The sequence below is a fragment of the Carassius auratus genome, unplaced genomic scaffold (assembly GCF_003368295.1).
Source record: "Carassius auratus strain Wakin unplaced genomic scaffold, ASM336829v1 scaf_tig00216816, whole genome shotgun sequence".
NCBI lineage: Eukaryota > Metazoa > Chordata > Actinopteri > Cypriniformes > Cyprinidae > Carassius > Carassius auratus.
The window spans coordinates 114,963-137,500 of NW_020528749.1; the positions used below are offsets into that span (position 1 = coordinate 114,963).

A 22,538-nucleotide genomic window follows, 5' to 3' on the forward strand; every position below is an offset into this window, starting at 1 on the left:
TATATAACTTTTTGCATTTATTATAAATCACAAATATTATAAATACATACATATACATATAAATCAGTGTGTTTATATCATCTGTTTTACATAGTCTATGACTATATATATATATATATATATATATATATATATATATATATATATATATATATATATATATATATATATATATTAGTCATAGACTATATAAAACAGATGATATAAACACGCTGATAAGGGATCGGGCGCGTCATCGATGTGGGCGTGGCTAACCCGCTCGTTCACAGCTTAGAATCACTGACAGTGATCGGAGTCAGTCAGACTCCGTGAGAGAGTGTGTGTGAGTGAGTGTGTGTGAGAGTGTGTGAGTGTGTGAAGAAGAGCAGACATGAACAGAGACAAGAGGAGGACAGAACCACCGCAGACTCCCGCTGACAGTGAGTACACACACTCACACACACATGCGCGCGCACGTCTCTTCTCCAGATCTAACGGTTTTTATTCTGAGAGAGAATCCTCACTGAACACATTCAGCGGTTTTGTGTTGAAGAAGACATGTTCAGTGCGTATATTTAGCTTCTCGAGTGCTCATGTGCTCTTAAAGTTGATTAAAGTCACGTTTTGATGCGTTCTTCCAGTTTGGCCACTTAATGGAGTTAACACACACACAGACACACACACAGACACACACAGTAAGTTTCTGTAAGCACCTTCTTCAGTGTGTGACAGATAAATGTCTTTTGTTGTAGAAGTGAGACTTAAGACAGTGTCTCATTTCTCTTTTACACAGACACACACACACACACACACCCTCCCTCACACACACAGACACACACACACACACACACACACCCTCCCTCACACACACAGACACACAGACACACACAAACACACACACACACACACTCTTTAAATCTCTCTTGACCTGTAATTGTTTGGCGTTGTACATCTGGTTAGTAATGCTGAAAACGAAAGCAATGATTCAGTCCTGAATTCCTGAGAATTTCCCAACATGGAATGACCCAGTAATGATCCCAAACTCTCTGTGTGTGTGTGTGTGTGTGTGTGTTTGTGTGTGTGTGTGTGTGTGTGTGTGTGTGTCTCTCTCTCTGTGTGTGTTTGTGTGTGTGTGTGTGTGTGTGTGTGTGTCTCTCTCTGTGTGTGTGTGTGTGTGTGTGTGTCCAGCTGATATCCTGATGGACATGGATCAAGGAGCCTTGAAGAAGTTCAGCTCCATGTTCTCTTCACTTCAGGAGAAACTGCACAGAACCAGTGAGTCACACACAACAAACAGACCGAATCACAACAACACACAATAACTGAGAGATAGATAGATATACTCCCAAACCCAGCTCTACTTCTAATGCATTAAATTAATCATTCATTATTATTAATAATTAATTACCATGTGTATTACATATATACACCCTAACCCTAATTTGATTAATTAAATATTATGAGATAAAAAAAAAAAAAAAAAAAATATATATATATATATATATATATATATATATATATATAATATGTATTTTAATATTTATTTATGAGTATTATGAAATATTTAAATATGACATTATTATGTTTTTAAATAATATTATAATTATGATGTTTTAATAAATATATAATATGTATTTTAGTATTTATTTATGAGTATTATGAAATATTTAAATAACACATATATAAATATATTTAAAAATCCCGTGTTAGGTTAAAAATACATAAACGTCTTAATGTTTTTATATATATTGTACCCAAATAAAACCTTAGATAATTAAATATATCATTGTGTAATTTGTATCTTTTATATAGATTTATTGAAGAGCATTGTGAAAAATGTTAACTAAAATATTTTATAAAAAGAATTATATATATATATATATATATATATATATATATAGGTGTGTGTATATATATATATATATATATATATATATATATATATATATATATATATATATATATATATATACACATACATAAATAAATAAAACTTATATATATATATAGTTGTAATTTGTGTCGTTTTTGTAGGGTTCTTCTTAAATATTAAGTATTCATACATAAATGTGTATATTTAATAAAACTGTAGGTTTTAACATGCATCATGCTTAATTCAAATATAATTCAAATAATGTAATTTAATGTATCTATGTTCATATGTTTTTCATTAATGCTAAATATAGGTTTTTAACAAATATTCACAGTTTTAGTATTAGTATAAATATTATATAAAATGAATAGAGAGATATGAACCATGCATCAGTTTGTGGTTTGATCTCTGTCAGCGTGAGCAGAGCCTGTGCTGCTGAAGGGTAACACGTGTGTGTGTGTGTGTTTCTGATAATAATGCCGAGCGTGTCTGTGTTAAAGTGAACTGTTATTGTCCACGAGGAGCCGATGTTCAGTTGCTGCTCTGTTCTCTGATGTCTGAGGTTGTTTCCTCTGAGGTTTCCAGCACAAAGCGCATCTGTGATCATCTCACCTCCTCATTGTTCTGCCTGTGGTTTGCCAGTGGACTGTTTCTCAGAAGAGTCTGTCCTTAAATGTCATGTGTGTGTGTGTGTGTGTGTGTGTGTCAGAGCGCAGCGCGTCTGATCCCGGCGTGTACACGGACGCAGCGCCTCCTGCTGGACGCAGTCACTCGGGCCAGCTCTTCTTCGAGTATCTGCTGGTGGTCAGTCTGAGGAAGAAGAGGAACGAGGAAGGGTACGAGCCCCACATCACCTACCAGTTCCCCAAGGTCAGACACACACACACACACACACACACACAGAGACACACTCACACACACAGAGACACACACACACACACACAGAGACACACACATGTTTTGAAGAATGGGGACGTGGCGTAATACCTGTGTCATAATACAGATTTGTGTCCTCATATGTGTTACAAACACACACACACACTCTCTCTCACACACACTCACTCACACACACACACAGGGACACACACACACACACACACACACACAGAGTAGAGATCGACTGATATATCAATTTACCGATATTTCCCCCGATATTTAAGTATTTGATCATAACCGGATATCGTTTTTGTAATATCGGCTTCACCGATAATCGCCACAACATCTAACTTTTAACAAGATTCACTTGTTTAAAACATCCTAAATTGTGTCAACATTTACTATATAACCATCATTTGGCTAATAAACATAATTTGTCTAATAAATATGTCAATAAATACAACTCTATAGATACCGCTTATTGTTAATATTAGTGTTGTTGCTTTTTATAAATAAATATACAGATTAAATTTACTATGAAAGACTAATTTTGACTGAAAAGAGGAAAAACCAAAGTGAAGTAGGTTCTTTCATCACTCAGTCTTGTATTTACTTTATAACAGCTAATAAATATCGGTTCTGCATATCGGTTATCGTCACATAAACATGCGAATAATTACTATCGGTTATTCATAAAAATCAATATCGGTCGATCACTAACACAGAGACACACTCACTCACACAAACACAAATATTTAAAATATATAATCGGCTTAAAACACATCTCTTCCATCTTTATTTGATCCTCTAACTCTATCACTCTCTATTCTAATTCTATTCTTCTATTAAAAACTATTAGACTTGTACTCTATTCATTTACTAACTGCTTGTTTCTCAACAAAAATAAATAAATAAATTAACACTAGCAAAAGCAAAACAAGCCTCTAACAGTAGCTTGCAAGACTTTGTAAGTCGCTTTGAGTAAAAGCATCTGTGAAATGACTAAATGTAAATGTATTTATTATAAATTTAAATGTGCAAATATAAATAAATCAGGAAATGAAAAATGATTCATAAATATTTTAAAAATGTATATGTTTTATATTTATGAATAAAATATAATCTTAATGTATAATATGGAAAGTTTTTAAAGTACTGTGTGTATTGTGTATTGTGTGTGTGTGTGTGTGTAGCGCGAGGCGATGGGCCGTCTGCAGCGAGAGGAAGAGGAGAAGTGCATGAAGGCTGCTCATCTCTTCTGCTTCCCAGAGGGAATCAACTGGGCTCCTCTGACCCAGTACAAGAGGTGCGCACACACACACACACACACACACACACACACTCGTCCGGTGTGACACTCTCACCTCCGCTGTAACCACAATCATGCATCTTTCACGCTTGTGCACACTGAAGCTGATGGAAACAGGAAACACATGCTGGAGCTGCCAGAGGTGTTCATCAAACACAACTGACTCTGATTACTGTTAAGCCCCTCTCACACTGCCATTCCGGCAAATACACGGGTAATGTGTTCCTGCAATTGTTCCCAGGTCGCTAGATTTTGCACTTTCACACTGCCAGTGATGACCCGGGATATGTGCGTGCTTTCACACACAACCCTTAAAGATCCCGTAACGACACGTGACATCAGCGCGTGACGTGTAATGTACGAGTCGAAAACGCTAGGCACGTTATACTTTCACTGAAGCAAGCGAACAATCTCGGCGTCAGCACGGAAAGTGAGGAAGTAACTGATCTCTGCTTCATTACAGTTTGCACATATGTTTTTGTCTCGAACATTGATCTTCCTTCAAAACAGCCGGTAAAAGAGTCGCGCGATAACACGCATCATCACTTTGACACGGCATTAGATCTGGCTTTCACACAGAAGGCGACCCGGCAATGTTCCGGTAATATGCCGGGTCCGACGTGCAGTGTGAAAGGGGCTTTAGTGATCTCAACTGATTGAGACAAACATTCACTCATGAACACAGCAGATATGAAGAGTCATCAATCACTGGAGCAGAAAACCACAGACCTTCTCTGACTGACTCTCTGAGTGAATCTCTGACTGAGTGAATCACTGACTGAGTGACTCTCTGAGTGAGTGAATCTCTGACTGACTCTCTGAGTGAATCTCTGACTGAGTGACTCTCTGAGTGAGTGAATCTCTGACTGACTCTCTGAGTGAATCTCTGACTGAGTGAATCACTGACTGAGTGACTCTCTGAGTGAGTGAATCTCTGACTGACTCTCTGAGTGAATCTATGACTGAGTGAATCTCTGACTGACTCTCTGAGTGAATCTCTGACTGACTCTCTGAGTGAATCTCTGAGTGAGTGAATCTCTGACTGACTCTCTGAGTGAATCTCTGACTGACTCTCTGAGTGAATCTCTGAGTGAGTGAATCTCTGAGTGAGTGAATCTCTGAGTGAGTGAATCTCTGAGTGATTGAATCTCTGACTGACTCTTTGAGTGAATCACTGACTGAGTGAATCTCTGACTGAGTGACTCTGACTGAGTGACTCTCTGACTGACTGTGAGTGAATATCTGAGTGAATCTCTGACTGAGTGAATCTCTGACTGAGTGAATCTCTGACTGAATCTCTGAGTGAGTGAATCTCTGGCTGAATCTCTGAGTGAATCTCTGACTGAGTGAATCTCTGACTGAGTGAATATCTGACTGAGTGAATCTCTGACTGAGTGACTCTCTGAGTGAATCTTTGACTGACTCTTAAGTGACTCTCCGAGTGAATCTCTGAGTGAGTGAATCTCTGGTGCTCTGACAGTGTCTTGCAATGTTTAAAGTGAAAGCGCAGCAGTGTGTGTGAGCGTCTCTGACTGTGTGTTGGTGTAATGCTGATGATTGGTTGACTCTCTGCAGCGAGACGTTCTCGTTCGTTCTGACTGAAGTGGATGGCAGCCGGAGGAACGGATACTGCAGGAGACTGCTGGTGAACCTCAGCATCATCACACAATATTCACAGTCATAATAACAGTTATAGTAAAAAAGAATAATTATTACATTTATAATGAAAAACTTTATCATTGTAATGTTTTTAGCCGGCCGGCCATGGCGCTCGTGTTCCAGAGGCGTACTGCATCATCAGCCATGTGGCATGTTTCGGACTCTTCTCAAAGGTGAGGACACATGCACACACACACTCCTGCGCACACTCTCACATGGACACTCACACAAACACAAACTCTTATGCGCACACTCTCTCTCTCACACACACACACACACACACTCTTACCCTCACACACACAAATTCACTCTCTTAACCGAACACTCTTGCGCACACACTCACTCTCACACACTTGCGTGCACACTCACACACACACACTCTCACACACACACTCTCTCGCGCACTCTTGAGGGAACACTTGCTTGCACACACAGACTCACTATCACACACTTTCGTGTGCACACTCTTGATCACACTTTTACATGCACTCTCACACTCACACTTTCACATGCAAACTCATGTGCAGACTGACACACACACTCTTGCGAACAATCTCACATGCACACTCTTTCACACACACACAAACACACACTCGTACACACATTCTTACCCTCACACACACATTTACTCCCTCTTAAGTGAACACTCTTGCGCGCACACTCTCCCTCTCTCACACACTTGTGTGCACTCTTGTGCACACTCACACACACACACACTCTCTCGTGCACTCTAGAGTGAACACTTGCTTGCACACACAGACTCACTCTCGCACACTCTCGCATGCACACTCTTGTGCACACTCACTCTCCCTTGTGCACTCTTGTGTGCACACTCTTGTGCACACTCACACACACTCTCTTGCGTGCACACTCTTGTGCACACTCACTCTCTCTCTTGCACACTCTTGTGCACACTCACACACACTCTCTTGCGTGCACACTCTTGTGCACACTCACTCTCTCTCTGGCACACTCTTGTGCACACTCACACACACTCTCTCTTGCACACTCTTGCGCACTCTCTATCTCTTGCACACTATTGCGTGCACACTCTTGTGCGCACACACACTCTCTCTTGCATGCACTCACGTTTTTGTGTGCACTCACACACACTCTGTCTCTCTTGCGCACTCTTGCGTGCACATTCTTGTGCGCACTCACACACACTCTCTTGCGCACTCTTGCATGCACACTCTTGTGCGCACTCACACACTCTCTCTTGCGCACTCTTGCATGCACACTCTTGTGCGCACTCACACACTCTCTCTTGTGCACTCTTGCATGCACACTCTTGTGCACACTCACACACACTCTCTTGCGCACTCTTGCATGCACACTCTCTTGCGCACTCTTGCATGCACACTCTTGTGCACACTCTCTTGCGCACTCTTGCATGCACATTCTTGTGCACACTCACACACTTTCTCTTGCGCAGTCTTGCATGCACACTCTTGTGCACACTCACACACACTATCTTGTGCACTCTTGCATGCACACTCTTGTGCACACTCACACACTCTCTCGCGCACTCTTGCATGCACACTCACACACTCTCTCTTGCGCACTCTTGCATGCACACTCTTGTGCACACTTACACACTCTCTCTTGCGCACTCTTGCATGCACACTCTTGTGCACACTCACAAACTCTCTTGCGCACTCTTGCATGCACACTCGTGCACACTCACACACTCTCTCTTGCACACTCTTGTACACACTCTCTCTCACACACACACACACATGCTCTCTTTTGTGCTCTCATGCGTGCACACTCACATACACTCTCACACACTCCTCAGCGCTGACTTCTGTGTGTGTTTGTGCAGATCTTCGACGAGGTGGAGAAGCGCAGGCAGATCTCTAAAGCCATGATCTATCCGTTCATGCAGAGCCTGCGGGAGGCACCGCTGCCCTCGCCCGGAAACACCGTCACCATCACCAGCTTCATCCCTGACGCCGGCACAGAGGTGTGTGTGGCTCTGATTCTGACTCTGTGTGAACGCTAATGACTCAGATCTGATAACGCCTCTGCTCTCAGATCATCAGTCTGACGCGGCCGGCCGAGTCCTGGCTCGAACACGTAGACTTCCGCACGCTCTTCCGCTGCCTGAGCGACGAGGAGGTGCTGATGGTGTTCGCCGCCACCGTCATGGAGCGACAGATCATCTTCATCTCTGAGGAGCTCAGGTGAGCAGCGCAGCCAATCACAGCGCAGCGAGGGGGCGTTTATTCAGATTTATACTAGGTACAATCATTAATCACGTTTCATATTAGAATGTTTAAAATACTAAACTGTAAAATATAAAAGAATTTAACGACATGTAACGTTACATATATATTTAAAATATTTTATTAAATATACATTTTAATGATTAAAAGAAATACTTGGTGGAAAACAGTTTTGTATTATTTCATAATAGAATATGTAAAAAAAATAATAGTTTAAAAATATATATGAATATTACAGAATATTGAATAACTGTGTAGTATTTAGAAATTATAAGAAAATATTCAAACTTAAAAGCACAAAATTTGTTTTTTTTGTAGTTCCTTTTGAGATTTATTCATTATAATATTTATACTTATAATAATCAATATCTGTTAAGTAACAATATTCATATTTGAATATTTAATGCTGATATAAAAATATAAAAAAAAATTAATCCAATATGTGATATTTAATATGTATTACATGAATAATAAATAATTATTTATTTTATTTAGCTAATAATTAAATATGAAATATTAATGTTAAAACTATTAAATCACAAAAATACATATTGTGTACAATACATTTATGTAAAATTTAATTGTTACATGATTTTAAATATTCAAGATTAGAATGATTAAAATAAAACTTGATATATAATAAAAGCATTTAATAATTATGTTTATCATGTTTTAAATAATTATTCATCAATTTATACTTACTAAAAATAATTAAATATACAATATGCATATTAGAATATTAAAAAAATATGAATGTTTGCAAAGAATATTGACTATGAAATAATTCCTACATACAGATGAACATATTTGAAATATTACTCGTATTATATTGATAATTAAAAACATGGCATTTTTTACTAATATTAATATTTACAGTAACATTTACAATTATTAAATACATTTTACAACTATTAAAATTATGAAAATATTAATAACTAAAATAGAACTGTACAAACAGATAACAGATATTTTATATTAATATAATTATATAGCTTTTGTAATTCATTTTATAGGATTTAGTAATTCAAAAAATTTATAATGGAAAATGTTATAATTTTATGAGTGCTTTGTGTTTATCACTAATGTGTGTGTGTGTGTGTGTGCAGCACTCTGTCGCAGGTTCTGCACGCTGTGACTGCTCTGCTGTATCCGTTCGTGTGGCAGCACACGTTCATATCAATCGTTCCTACGGTTCTGATCGACGTGTGCGCCGCACCGACACCATACCTGCTGGGAGTCCAGAAGAGCCTGCTGGAGCAGCTGACCGACCACACACACGTGAGTCTCACACACACACACACACATACACGCTACAGTCATTAACTACCAATGATATCTTTACTGAACATGCTGTTGATTCTGTGTTTGTGTCTCTCAGCTGATGATTGTTGATCTGTCACCTGGAGCAGAAACTAAATTCATTAACAGAGTGAGTCTCACACACACACACACACACACACACACACACACACGCTCTGATTTCATTTGCTCTTATTAAGTTTCACATGACTCTCGTTACTCTGTTTGCTCGTTGCTTCATCCACACAGAAGTGCACTTATGACTCAGGAGCAGATGACTTTAAAAGTAATCCATTAGTTTGTTACTGATGACAGATCACGAGAGGAAAACTGTAGTCAGTGATGGAATCTAGTTTACTCATTTCAGCTCGTGTAATCTGACTACTTTCCATCTGACGTGTTTCACACTTACCATTAAATCAGTACGCTAGCGCCGTCCTAATGTCCCAGAAACGATTGTGTGATTTCAGATTGGAGACGAGGAGTCGCTGCTGCCTGCTAAACTGAAGGAGGAGCTGCTGACGCAACTGTCTGCGCGCAAACACGACGCCTGTGAGTTCAGCTCAGGGGGACCACCACGCTAGCAACTTTAATCAAATCAGCTTTAATAAAACAAGCACATACCAAACTGCTAAATTCCCGCCGATTTGCATGTGAAATTGGGTTTTATAGAGAAGCAAATGCGCATCGCTGGAAAAGGGCTCAATAATTGTTTCATCTTGATAACTGTATTTAATAACCGTTGGAAGCCGAACCCTGAAGTGTAAGTGGATTAACTGCACAGCCAGTGTATGATCATCTTCCTGTTGTTGTGTTCTGGCAGCGACGGAGGAGCTCAACCGGCTGGTGTCGGAGGCCTTCCTGTCCGTCTTCGTCCGGAGCGTGGGTCACTTCTCACAGCACTTCAGGAGGAGCGGGAACTCACGCCAGTTCCACAAGAAGAGCTTCCTGAAGGCCGTGGACCACAAGTCACACCGCGACTTCGTCAAGCTCTTCATCCAGACGCAGATGTTCGATCTGTTCATTCAGGAGGAGGAAGCGCAGCTCAACCCTAACGGTACATGAAGCTTCTTTTTTTACTTTATGGAACCTAAATTTGACTGAAATCATGTGTTTTTAGGCTACATCATTTCTCTCAACTTTGGCAAATATTTTGGCGAAGTTATTAATATAAGTGAATGGGTCTTTAACAATGTTTTCAAAACGTTAGCGAAAAATGTTATCTGATAGAGAAGATTCAGGGAATACATTCGAAAGTAACAGTAGCAATGTTTTCAAAATGATGAAATGGAATGTTCGCGTAACGTTAGTGTAACCAACTGTTTTTAAAACGTTTAAAAAACTGGAAATCTTTTCAACATTCCAAAATAAAAATTTTGTTATGGGAAAAAATTGCGAAACATTCTTAAAATATATTTATGTTAGCTAAGACGTTCTTTAAATGTCGCTTTATTTTACTACTTGAGACTAATAGTGGTTTAACGGAAGAATATGTTTTCGGACAGCCTTTTTAATGTTACATTTTCAGTAATTATTAAGTTGTTCAATTTATTAAGCTTGTTTAAAAATTACGGTAATTGCAATTTTTATTTTCATCTCTCACAATTCAATTTTTTTTGTTGGTTAATTCTTCACATTTTCAAGATAAAGTCAGAATCGCAAGATATAAACTCGCAATTCTGAGAAGTCGAAAATTATGGAGAAAAAACAAAGTTATTATTTATTTGAACTAATCGCTTGACAGCACTAGTTCAGAATCAAGTCTTTAATATTAGTGCATGCGCTGAAACCCCAGTGACTTCTGTGGATTTCCTCTGTGTTATTAGTATTTCTAATCACAATCTGTTTCTCCTGTAGTGTTCTTCCACAGGAAGGTGTTGGAGTATCACGAGAGGAAGAAGAAGGAGAAGACGAAGACTGGATGGGTGCGAGGTGTGGTGGTTTAGGATGTCTTCACGTTCGTTCAGTGTTACCTTCCTCTCAACCTTTCCTTATTAACATGCTTCAAACATTCTGTCAGTATTTAATGCTGTTTATTTGTATGCCGTTTTAACATAATAACATATAAAGTGAACTGATACATGTTAGTTTGAGAGTTCCCTAAGTGATTTGAAACAGGAACACGTCTAGCTCATATTTGACCTTGTTAAAGCTGAAATTATAGGAAAAAAGACTTATACAGTTTAAGTGTAATTTCCATTATTGTGGCTGTTTCATGTTTGTGTATTTTAATGTTTGTGTGTTTTGTATTTTGTGTTATTTTCCGTGGTGATTCTCATTTACTGTAATTTTTGTAGTATTGCAGTCATTACAATAAACATTTTATTTAAATCATTGAAAAAATAATGTTATGTACTTGTTTTTCCTGATGAAATATGAGCCAGAAATTTTATTTTTACATAAAACTCACCCACCAACTTTAATAATCACAGAAGTTTTTACAGTTAAAATATTTATAGAACAGACCATAAAACTTATCCAACATTTTTACAACATAAAACAAGAAGTGTAATAAACCTGGGGCCTGTTCTATAAAACAAGTTTACACAAATAAGCCAGGCTTATTTCAGTTAGCCCGACTTATTTAGTACCAAATAAACTGACGATAAGTCAGACTAACCGATTTAAACTTGTGGCCTGTTCCATAAAACAAGTTTACACAAATAAGCCAGGCTTATTTCAGTTAGCCCGACTTATTTAGTAGCAAATAATCTGACGATAAGTCAAACTAACCGATTTAAACTTGTGGCCTGTTCCATAAAACAAGTTTACACAAATAAGCCAGGCTTATTTCAGTTAGCCCGACTTATTTAGTACCAAATAAACTGACGATAAGTCAGACTAACCGATTTAAACTTGTGGCCTGTTCCATAAAACAAGTTTACACAAATAAGCCAGGCTTATTTCAGTTAGCCCGACTTATTTAGTACCAAATAAACTGACGATAAGTCAGACTAACCGATTTAAACTTGTGGCCTGTTCCATAAAACAAGTTTACACAAATAAGCCAGGCTTATTTCAGTTAGCCCGACTTATTTAGTAGCAAATAATCTGACGATAAGTCAAACTAACCGATTTAAACTTGGGGCCTGTTCCATAAAACAAGTTTACACAAATAAGCCAGGCTTATTTCAGTTAACCCGACTTATTTAGTAGCAAATAATCTGACGATAAGTCAGACTAACCGATTTAAACTTGGGGCCTGTTCCATAAAACAAGTTTACATAAATAAGCCAGGCTTATTTCAGTTAGCCCGACTTATTTAGTAGCAAATAATCTGACCATAAGTCAGACTACCTGATTTAAACTTGGGGCCTGTTCTATAAAACAAGTTTACACAAATAAGCCAGGCTTATTCCAGTTAGCCTGACTTATTTAGTACCAAATAAACTGACGATAAGTCAGACTAACTGATATAAGCCTGGCTTATTTAGCAAACTTGTTTTATGGAACAGGCCCCTACTGTATTTGATTAATAAATGCTATAGTTAGAGCAATAGTTAGTTGTGTGAATGTTGTACAAACGTTGTCTAAATGTTAGTATGAAGTTTCCAGAGCTTGGAGTGTTCTCTGCTGGAGCCTGTCAGTCTCTGCTCCTCGTCTGGAGCGTCTTCTCCTCGTCAGATGCTGCCGGCGAGCAGCGGAGACGTCTCTGAATGCCGAGTGTGGTGCGAATCATACAGGTGTTCGCTCTGGAGCTGCGCCTCCGCTCGCAGGTTGATCTTCTGCAAACAGAAACACACAGAGCTGGCTCACTGATTGCATGTGATCTGGATTATGCAATCAGATGACAAAATCGAAATTCTTGTAATGAGATTAAATTACATTAACTCTTTAATACCGTCCGATGTGAGATGCTTTACCTTGAAGTCTCGTATGTAGGTGAGGAAGAAGCTGATGAAGGACAGAGCGAGAGACCATTCAGAGATAGTGCTGACGATGTGTGGCAGATAACCCTAAAAAACAAAAACAATCAGAGACTGACTCGAGACGCAATCCTAGCAGTGAAATAACACACTCACGGGTTCTCCAGGCGTCCAGTGCAGCTTCTGGTTGACCTCGGTTCCTGCCAGAGTCCAGTACATGATGACCGACGACACAAACACTGGGCGAATCAAGGAAGCAACCGACAACACCTAAAACCTGTTTAAAGGGATAATTCACCCCAAAAATGTGTGTTTTTTTTGGGGTTTGGAACGACACAAGAGTAATAAATGACAGAATTTCCATTTTTGGGCGAACTGTTGTTTTAAGGATACTGCTGATGATGCTGGAGAAGGTCCAGATGCAGACGCTCAGCCGCGTCCAGAAGATGTTTTTGCTGTGGATGTGTGGCTGCATGCGATGCGACAGCAGCGTCTGGACCAGGATGTACAGAGCACCCACGCCGAACGTCAGCATGGCACCCACCAGATGCATCGCGAACAGAGTGGTTTTCTGGGGAAGACACGGCACGCACTTAATGTTCAGAGCGAAGATTCAGTGCAGTAAACATTTTAACTGGAATCAATGGCTGTAAATTAGTAAAACATTTTATTAACATGCTAGCAATGCAACGATGCACATTTTTTGTTTGTGCGTTGGACTGCAAAAATTAGACAAAACTTTAATGCCAACATTTGGTGCAAAAATTCTGTGAGATAAACAGTTTGATTTGAACGAATGGCTGTTGCGTATGAAGAATATTCTCATGCAACTAATGTGACAATGCAACGTTTAGTTTTTTTGCGCGTTGGTCTGAACAAACAAATTGAATGCGAAAATTGCATTTTAATTTGAATGAATTTGAGACTATCAAACATTCACACGCCCATGCAATGTTATTTTATGCATTGCTCCAAACAGACAAGTTGAATGCAAAAACCAGACAGAATTTTCATGCAAATATTTGAGCAAAAATTCAGTGTGCTAAACATTCAGTGCAACAGTGCAACATTTTCTTTGCGCATTGGTCCGAACAGACAAATCAGATGCAAAAGTCTCACCAAATCTTCATGCACAAACATGCAAACATTTGTGTGACTCTTAATTGCAATAATCATGTTAATTCAAATTAAATGCGTATTTTCAGACCAATGCGAACATTCCCACGCTGAAAATGCAGCATATTTATAAGATCTCTTTTTGAGACATTCGATTTGTGGACATGCAAAAATTTGGTGCAAAAATTAAATAATTTGATTTTTTTATATTTGAATTAATGTCTGTTAATGCGACAGCTTCGAACAACACAAAATTTGCATGCATCAATGCGACAGATTGCAAAACGATAAATTGAATGCACAAACCTAATTTTCAATCCGAACACACGTTTCGGTGTGAACAGGTTTTCTACGCACAAAAACGTCGCGGTGTACGTACCTGGAAGTTTGCGACGACGCACATCCCCAGCGAACTTCCGCAGCCCAGAACGAACCCAAACAGATTGAGGCGGTTCAGACAGGTGTCGTTCACGTCCATGAGGGCATGAAGCTGCTTATAGCGCACGTACATCGTAGCGACACCTGCAGGAGACACACGGTATTACATCATAGGAACAGGGTTCATACACTGGACTAACAGGAAGATTCAGAGGTCATTCAGTACCTAAAAACGCAGACACATTCAGCATGAGTCCAAACACGCATCGCTCCGGCGCCACCGTCCCCGTGTCACTGTAAACACAAAACAAAGGTCACTGGGAGGTCAGAGGTCACGCCGTCACATGACCACACCGGTCTGTGCTCACCTGATGTAGGGCACCAGCGGGTCCACGTGTCTCAGGAGGACGGCCGTGATATAAGCGAAGATGAAGGTGGCGGCGGTCCAGATGACCAGCGCCACGGGTAAGACACACAAACCCTCCTGAAACCACCACATGCCTAAAACACGCCTAAAACACGCCAAATATGATCAGTCAGCTGCGCTTCCTCTTCTCACCGCAGCAGAGCATCATGCATGAGTTTCTGCTTTCACTTCTGCTGTGAGGGAATGTCAATAAAACCATACACTCACTGAAACTAGAGAAAAGAGTGCAATTAAAAATGGGTTTTTAGTTTGATTAAACCATTAACACCGCTAACAGGGAACGTTCTCCAAACATGTTTTCGATGTTATGAACACGTACTCCAAGTATAAAATGAAACAAGATTACCAAATAAGCCAGGCTTAGTCTTAATAATTTTGAACCAAATCAACTGACAGTAAGTCAGACTATCTTGAGTCTAACTTTAGTAAGCCTGGCTTATTTGGTAAACTTGTTTTACGAAACAGTTGCATAAACTTAACAGCCGAGTTAAGGATGTGTCTTAAGAACTGGTTTGACCAGATGCAAAGAGGAAATCAGTCCTACTTTACAAATACAAATAAGACCAATCTACTTTTTCATAACTGAATTGTAAAACTTATTACCAGTGCAGAAAATAAAATGTAAAAAAATGATGACTAACTTTTTAAGACTAGTCTAAATAGTTTATGGAACTGGCCCCCAATGGTCTTTAATATTGTCCTCAAAACATTAGCACTATATATATATATATACACACACACGTTACCTTCCTAAGCGTTTTAAATCACATTTTAAATTTCAGAGAATATTCAGAAGTAACGTTCCCATGTTTACGCAATTTCTTTAACGTTTGAATAACTAATAAAAAAAAAAAAGTTAAATGTTTTGTTTGTACGTCATTCAGAAATAGCCTTTTCATCCGTTAAGTATTTCGAGAGATCTTAAGAATAAACAATATAAGTTGAATCCAGTCAAATTAAGCAACACGGATTTCTTTAGTTTCACTTTCTATTCCAAACAAAGAACATGTTGGTTTGAAAGCGCAGGTTATATTGTATTAATTTCTCTTTTTTGTCTTGGATTCTGTCAAATGTGTAAGTAATGATATGTAAAAAATAACATTTAAGATCACATCATGAGGGAAAGCTTAACGGTTAATTTAGTTACCTGTCAATCAAACAGACGATCGTCCTTGAGTCTGAAAAGTCATTGTAAATCTCCCCAGAGTGACTCTCTCATTCTTTGATGTTGTAGATCCTTATATTCTCAGATTTGGTATTTAGTTCATTTTAGTGCTGTTTATCTGCTGTGTCTCGCGCATTAACTCCCGCCGCTCACTTCCGCCCAAACTCACAAGACCCGACCAGCAGGAAAAACCCGGATGAGGAGCTGCTTTGCGGGTCACCAGCGCGGGAAAAATCCCCCTCAACGCGATATACACGTGGCATCTACACAGAGATATTTTGATTTATTTAAATGTTATTTAAATGCAATCTTTCGGTTTTCAATTATTATTATTATTTTATTTTGGATTGTTGGACTATTTAAAATAGGAACTATAGGAAAATATAACTTAATTTGTAATTACACGTACATAAACAAAAATCTGACTCTGAGTACATGAAAACGTTCACAAAAGTTCAGTTTATCCATGCGCGTAATTTGCAGGGGGGTTAGGGGGGTCATGACCCCCCCAAAAATCAGATCCAACTAATATAACCCCCTCAATTTTCTTTATTAATTTCAAATATGCCGCAAGTTTAACCCCCCCAATGGTAGACCCAAAGTTACGCCCTTGAGTTTATCAGTATATGTTGTAATAAATATTTGAGAAATTTTATCTGAATGTATTAGATTATAAAGTGATAGTCAAGGTAAAAAGCGCAAAAAACATTGAAGAAAATACAAATATACAATATTCACATATATTGTAAAGTTCCTATTACATTCAGCTGTATTTTTTGTATGTTTGTGGCCAATTTGTGCAGTTATTTACAAGTTTAATAAGCTTTGGTTAAGTAAATTTTTGCTGAAGTACTTAAAAACATTAAAAAAACACAATTTATCATAAATATAGCAATCTTTATTTTACAGGTGATTTTATTCAAAAATCAGAGCAACATTACAATCAAACCAACAGTTTGTTACGAGTCAGAAACAGGTGGTTTTTACATCACTGAAAATATTGACTGAATGCGTATGTCATGACAGAAACAAACAAACAAACAAAGATATCATTGGACGTTTCCATCTGCGAGATTTAATGAGCGTCTTAAATCCGCCGTCTGTCGTTAAAGTGGAAGGACTCCCAGAAAGGATTTGGCAACAAGCAACGTCTAACGAAACGAATCAAAGCTTATGATTAAGTGTGCAGACAGACATTCAAACTAAAAAAGATGAAGAATACAAAACATTTATTATCTCTCACACTGGATGTGATGAATATATGGAAGAACAGCAGACGATGAAGCGGTAAAATAGAAATCAACTATTCGAGCTCCTCGCCGAAGTTTAATCGGCGAATAAAAGATCGTTAATAATATCAATTGCACAACTTGTTTTCTGGGTGGCAGCATTGAGCTGTTTCTACAAACTACCATTTATTACATCTTTATTTATTTTATTTATTTTTATGAATCGCCTGAGAGGGATGTTTAGAAATAAAGAATTCGGTAAAATAAGCAAACCGGCATGCAAATGTCAAAACGTTATATTTAAGGCAACTGTTCACATGTGTGAAATACTTAAATTAAAACTCAACACTAATCAGCAGTGACTAACAGATCGATACTTTGGGAATAATCGTCAACATTCGAAGAAAATTCAACGTACAACTTCAGCTCAAAATCTGGTGCGTACATAAGCAAATTATTTCTGAAATTTGGCGACGCCGCAGGAAAGACAAAGAAGACATCTTTAAACATGTTAAAATGTCTTCGAACTTTCTAAAAGCGAAATACTTCCAGAATAAAAAGATTCTTGGCATTTTTTATTTTAACGTCTGAAGATTTCAGACATGATGCAAAGTAAAACAGGGTGAATCTCATCAAATTTGTCATATTTCAGTTCTAAAACAAAATAAATAAACCAAAAATTATATTAAGAAGCACATTTTAAAACTATTATTTCTACGACAAATTCTTAAATCACAAAAAATATTTAAATGTTTTTTTTAAATTGTACAATTTTAAGCTTATAAATGGCAGTATTTTTGCATGAAATTATATTTATACTGATTGTAATATTACAAAAAATACTGTGTTATTGTAATTAAATTGTTGTTAAAATAATGTGCTTAAAATAGATTTTATTGTCCTAAATATATTTCCTTTAATTTTAGTGTGAAACATGACATTGTGAGATTGACCCCGCAGGCACAGTGTGGGACACGACGACCTAAACTAATGAAATCTCAACACAAACCAGCTAAAGACTGTGATTTCATCCAGGGAAAAACCAATAAATTAAGTGCTTTCCATCTAAAACCAAACAAAACATCTTTCAGAGGAACCGTAAACCAGCTAGCGATGAAACGGAGTGATGAGGGGAAGAAATACGGCCTGATTATTTCACAAAAGATGGAGCTAAACACAAAATAGAGACGCTCGTAAACAAGTAACAGGAAATCATTATTAGCAGCCACAAAATCTTCATGTTTAATCCAATTCATACCACGTGAGAACGAGTCGTTAAAACGATAATACAGACCCCGACGGCCCCAATGCATCATGGGTAATTCAGAGCAAGAAACATTTCCAATCTCATTAAAATAATGACCTAAAGAAAAGTGACCTTTCGGAAGTTCGCTCACTCATTAGTTAGTTCGTTAGTTTGTTCATTTATTCATTCGTTGGAGAAGAAGAAACTGCATTAAAGGAACAGTTCAGCCCCCCAAATAAAAGTTTGTTTCTTCATCAGGTTTGGAGAAATGTAGCATTGCATCAGCGTCTCGTCAATGGATGCTCTGCAGCGAATGGGTGCCGTCAGAATGAGACTCTGAGAAAAACATCACAATAATCCACAGCTCTCCAGTCCATCAGTGAACATCTGGACAAGACAAAAGAAAGATCTGTGCAGATTTATCTCCTGATTCAAACTTTTTAAAGAGTCATTATGGATTTTGGACTTTTATTTTAGTTAAAAACACCTTAATGATGGATCTGTTTCTTACAGATGCAAAGCTTTTGTCTTCTCCAGATTAACGGGAGTATTTATTGGATTACAAGGTTACATGGATTATTTGTGTATTATGGTTTGGACTCTCAATCAATCTAATGGCACCCATTACTGCAGTACATTTCTCCAAATCTGATGAAGAATTTAAGAACATTTTAATTTCTTTCTGAATTCTTCTTTCAGTCTAAGCGCAGAATGGTGTAAATCAGGATGCATTGGCTCTGGATTATTATGAGGCTGAAAGTGCAGGAAGATGAACCCATATGTCAGTGGTCACTCGATGGCTGCCGCTATGCTCTGTGCATTGATCTTGAAGACGCAGATGTGCAGGTGAGACGCGATCTCGTTGCAGACACTCACGCAGTAGCGCACCAGATCGAACAGGGACAGAATCTGTTCAAAAGAAATGGCAAACAACAGAATCTGGTCAAAACAAAGTCAAACACAAGGAATCTAGTCTAATTTAAACGCGGAATCTGGTCAAAACAAACGGCAAACGCGCAATCTGGTCAAAACGAACGGCAAACGCGGAATCTGGTCAAAACGAACGGCAAACGCGGAATCTGGTCAAAACGAACGGCAAACGTGGAATCTGGTCGAAACAAACGTCAAACGCGGAATCTGTTCGAAACGAACGGTAAACGCAGAATCTGGTGGAAACTAACAGTGTTCCTGTAGCCTGAATGCAATGTAAGCAGCTTTGGATAAAATCGTCTGCTAAATGCATAAATTAAATTTAATTTAAGTTAATTCAAACACGGTTCAATTCAATCTGGTCGAAACGAACGGCAAACGCGGAATCTGGTCAAAACTAATGGTAAACGTGGAATCTGGTCAAAACTAATGGTAAACGCGGAATCTGGTCAAAACAAACGGCAAACGCGGAATCTGGTCAAAACTAATGGTAAACGCGGAATCTGGTCAAAACTAATGGTAAACGCGGAATCTGGTGGAAACTAACAGTGTTCCTGTAGCCTGAATGCAATGTAAGCAGCTTTGGATAAAATCGTCTGCTAAATGCATAAATTTAATTTAATTTAAGTTAATTCAAACACAGAATCTGGTCAAAACGAACGGCAAACGAAGAATCTGGTCAAAACAAACGGCAAATGGTGGAATCTGGTTAAAATTAATGCCAAACGCGCAATCTGGTCAAAACGAACGGCAAATAAAAAAACTTGCAGCTCTTAAAGGAACAGTACTACACATTCTGCCGTTTGTCATTAAAGGGATAGTTCACCCAAAATTTTTTATTTTGTTGTACCAAACCTGTATTAGTTTTTTTTATTCTTGTGCTGAACACAAATGAAGAAATTTTAATAAATGTGGGTAACCTAACAGTTGCTGGTCCACACTGAATTTGATAGTTGGAAAAAAATACAAATAAGAAAGTAACTGGGGACCAAAATAACTTTTTACGTTCAACAGAAGAAAGAAACTCATTCAGGTTTAAAACAACTTGAGAGCGAGTAAATGATGACACACTTTTATTTTTTACTTTCCTTTATTGTTAATATAATGAGACACAAAGAAAAAAATATCTCACTGCTCTTGACTGAAGAACTATAATACAATTGCTAAAGTTTAGCAGTAATAAAATAACTTGAAATTTTCATAACAGTATCGGTATCGATAAAAGTATCAGTATTGTTAAAATGTAAACGATACCCATCCGTAGTTGTAATATGTGACTTTATGTGAATCTGAGGTGATCTCACCAGTGAAATCCACAGCACCAGATACTCATCGATGAAGCTGTTGAAATACTGATCGAGAAACAGCAGGCCAGGACCCAGAAACGCTGCGTCGTGAAGATGCATCTCACTCTTGGTCATGTGAGCCACCTGACGAGACAAACACAGCTCAGACACACGGCAGAAACCAAGGCTACGTCCTCAAGCGTCTTCACTCACCACTAGTTTATTGGTGATTTTGGCCGAAACGAAGCCGAAGGCTAAAATATAAAGACAAGGGTGTTTCTGGAAAAGCTGCACGGCTGATTTCTTATAAATCATCACTGCGAGGACGATAACTGAGCCGATGTGCAGGACGGGTGATAACACGCTCGTACCCTGAAACACACAGGTATTTATAGTTAAGAAATACACAATATTTAATATAATAACATATGTCTAATAAATACTGGAGGTGGCATACGTACCGCTATAGTGGATCCGTTTTTCCCCACGCCGCCTGTAAATATGACTCTGAAGTAATTGGTGCATGAGAAAACCACCGCAATAAATGTGCAAAGTGCTGGGATTATTTTCATTTGGATGTTTATAACGGGAATCTGTCGAATGTGAGAGAGTGACAAACAGTTACATTCAAACACACATATATATATATATATGTATTATTATACATCTTTATGACTATTGCCATTGATATTATTATTATTTTTAATTTCTATATTTTTAATCCATCTTAACAATATTTTAAAGATTTTTTTATTTTTATTGTTTTTAATGTATAATTTACATTATGCATTATTAATATATTATACTATAATAATAATAATGTATACACACATATATAAATTCAGCTTTGATCACAGCAATAAATGGCATTTTAAAATATATTTAAATAGAAAGCGGTTACTCTAAATAGTAAAACTATTTCACAATATTACTGTTTGTGCTGTATTTCAGGTAAAATAAATGCAGCCTTGGTGAGCAGAAGACAAATTCTTGAAAAAAATATTACAAATCTTACTGTTCAAACACTTTGCCTGGTAATGAATGTTATAATTTACATTATGTAATTTATTATTATATTACTTTACAATATTAAATTAAAAGTATACATAGAATTAATGGAGATATTACATGTAATTTATTGTGTGTGTGTGTGTGAGAGTGTTTGTGTATATTTATATACATGCATATATCAAATTACAAAATAATACTATGCATAATTGACAATATATGTTTCTACTATATATTATTTTACAGAATTTATGTATATACATTATATTTAATAAAATATGAAATTTAATTAGATATATTATTTAAATGATAAATTATATATTATTCAAATTAAACTACAAAGCATTACATTTTAATAAAGCATTATTAAAAAGCAAACATATTTTATGTGTATATAAATTATACAGTATTAAGTAAACTAAATTATTTTACAAATGTATCTATTTATATCGTAAACATAATTATTTTTAAATATACCTTGTTTACAAGACAAATGCCTGAAAACAATGTTAAAATCTTGTAATGCTTGTTAAGAGCTAATAACAGGCGCGTGATGAAGTGAAGTGAAGCGCTGATTGTTTGAGGCTGAAGCAGTTCTAATAATCACAGGTGTGTGTGAGAGCAGGATTACCGGCGACTGCCAGAAAGCTGATCCGCCCACAGC

At 37.6% G+C, this 22,538-nt stretch overlaps 3 protein-coding genes across 4 annotated transcripts in view; 1 reads left to right on the forward strand and 2 right to left on the reverse strand.

Moving 5' to 3' along the window:
- The first annotated feature begins 248 nt into the window (after positions 1 to 248).
- On the forward strand, positions 249 to 11,809 carry LOC113098994 (DENN domain-containing protein 2D-like). Its single transcript, XM_026264045.1, has 13 exons — positions 249 to 419; positions 1,168 to 1,254; positions 2,562 to 2,722; positions 3,922 to 4,034; positions 5,613 to 5,682; positions 5,792 to 5,869; positions 7,522 to 7,662; positions 7,734 to 7,882; positions 9,031 to 9,202; positions 9,303 to 9,353; positions 9,694 to 9,775; positions 10,047 to 10,280; positions 11,081 to 11,809. Exons 1-13 carry the CDS (start codon positions 371 to 373, stop codon positions 11,167 to 11,169), a joined length of 1,476 nt encoding a protein of 491 aa, XP_026119830.1. The 5' UTR covers positions 249 to 370; the 3' UTR covers positions 11,170 to 11,809.
- Positions 11,616 to 16,353, reverse strand: LOC113098995 (DNA damage-regulated autophagy modulator protein 2-like). The gene is made up of 8 exons (XM_026264046.1): positions 16,158 to 16,353; positions 14,952 to 15,095; positions 14,810 to 14,877; positions 14,585 to 14,727; positions 13,483 to 13,660; positions 13,246 to 13,328; positions 13,087 to 13,179; positions 11,616 to 12,948 (listed from the first exon to the last, which is right to left on the reverse strand). Exons 2-8 carry the CDS (start codon positions 15,080 to 15,082, stop codon positions 12,844 to 12,846), a joined length of 801 nt encoding a protein of 266 aa, XP_026119831.1. The 5' UTR covers positions 15,083 to 15,095; positions 16,158 to 16,353; the 3' UTR covers positions 11,616 to 12,843.
- A 702-nt stretch (positions 16,354 to 17,055) lies between these two features.
- LOC113098998 (choline/ethanolaminephosphotransferase 1-like) overlaps positions 17,056 to 22,538 on the reverse strand; it is an 11,873-nt gene continuing 6,390 nt past the window's right edge. For both annotated transcript variants that reach the window (XM_026264049.1, XM_026264050.1), the window contains exons 6-10: positions 22,506 to 22,538; positions 21,328 to 21,459; positions 21,080 to 21,238; positions 20,885 to 21,010; positions 17,056 to 19,559 (exon numbers count right to left, since the gene is read on the reverse strand). The exon at positions 22,506 to 22,538 is cut by the window's right edge and continues 52 nt beyond it. In XM_026264049.1, the coding sequence (XP_026119834.1) occupies positions 19,440 to 19,559; positions 20,885 to 21,010; positions 21,080 to 21,238; positions 21,328 to 21,459; positions 22,506 to 22,538 (570 nt within the window). In that variant the 3' untranslated portion in view covers positions 17,056 to 19,439. The remainder of the gene's footprint in view (positions 19,560 to 20,884; positions 21,011 to 21,079; positions 21,239 to 21,327; positions 21,460 to 22,505) is intronic.

Bases quoted from the DNA above. Each gene is read 5' to 3' on its own strand.
- LOC113098994 (XM_026264045.1), top strand. From the start codon at position 371: ATGAACAGAGACAAGAGGAGGACAGAACCACCGCAGACTCCCGCTGAC. The intron at 4,035-5,612 runs GTGCGCACACAC...GACTCTCTGCAG, and splicing joins CCTCTGACCCAGTACAAGAG to CGAGACGTTCTCGTTCGTTC. The intron at 9,203-9,302 runs GTGAGTCTCACA...TGTGTCTCTCAG, and splicing joins AGCTGACCGACCACACACAC to CTGATGATTGTTGATCTGTC.
- LOC113098995 (XM_026264046.1), bottom strand. From the start codon at position 15,082: ATGTGGTGGTTTCAGGAGGGTTTGTGTGTCTTACCCGTGGCGCTGGTC. The intron at 14,728-14,809 runs GTACTGAATGAC...TGTCTCCTGCAG, and splicing joins GAATGTGTCTGCGTTTTTAG to GTGTCGCTACGATGTACGTG. The intron at 13,661-14,584 runs GTACGTACACCG...TGTCTTCCCCAG, and splicing joins GCGTCGTCGCAAACTTCCAG to AAAACCACTCTGTTCGCGAT.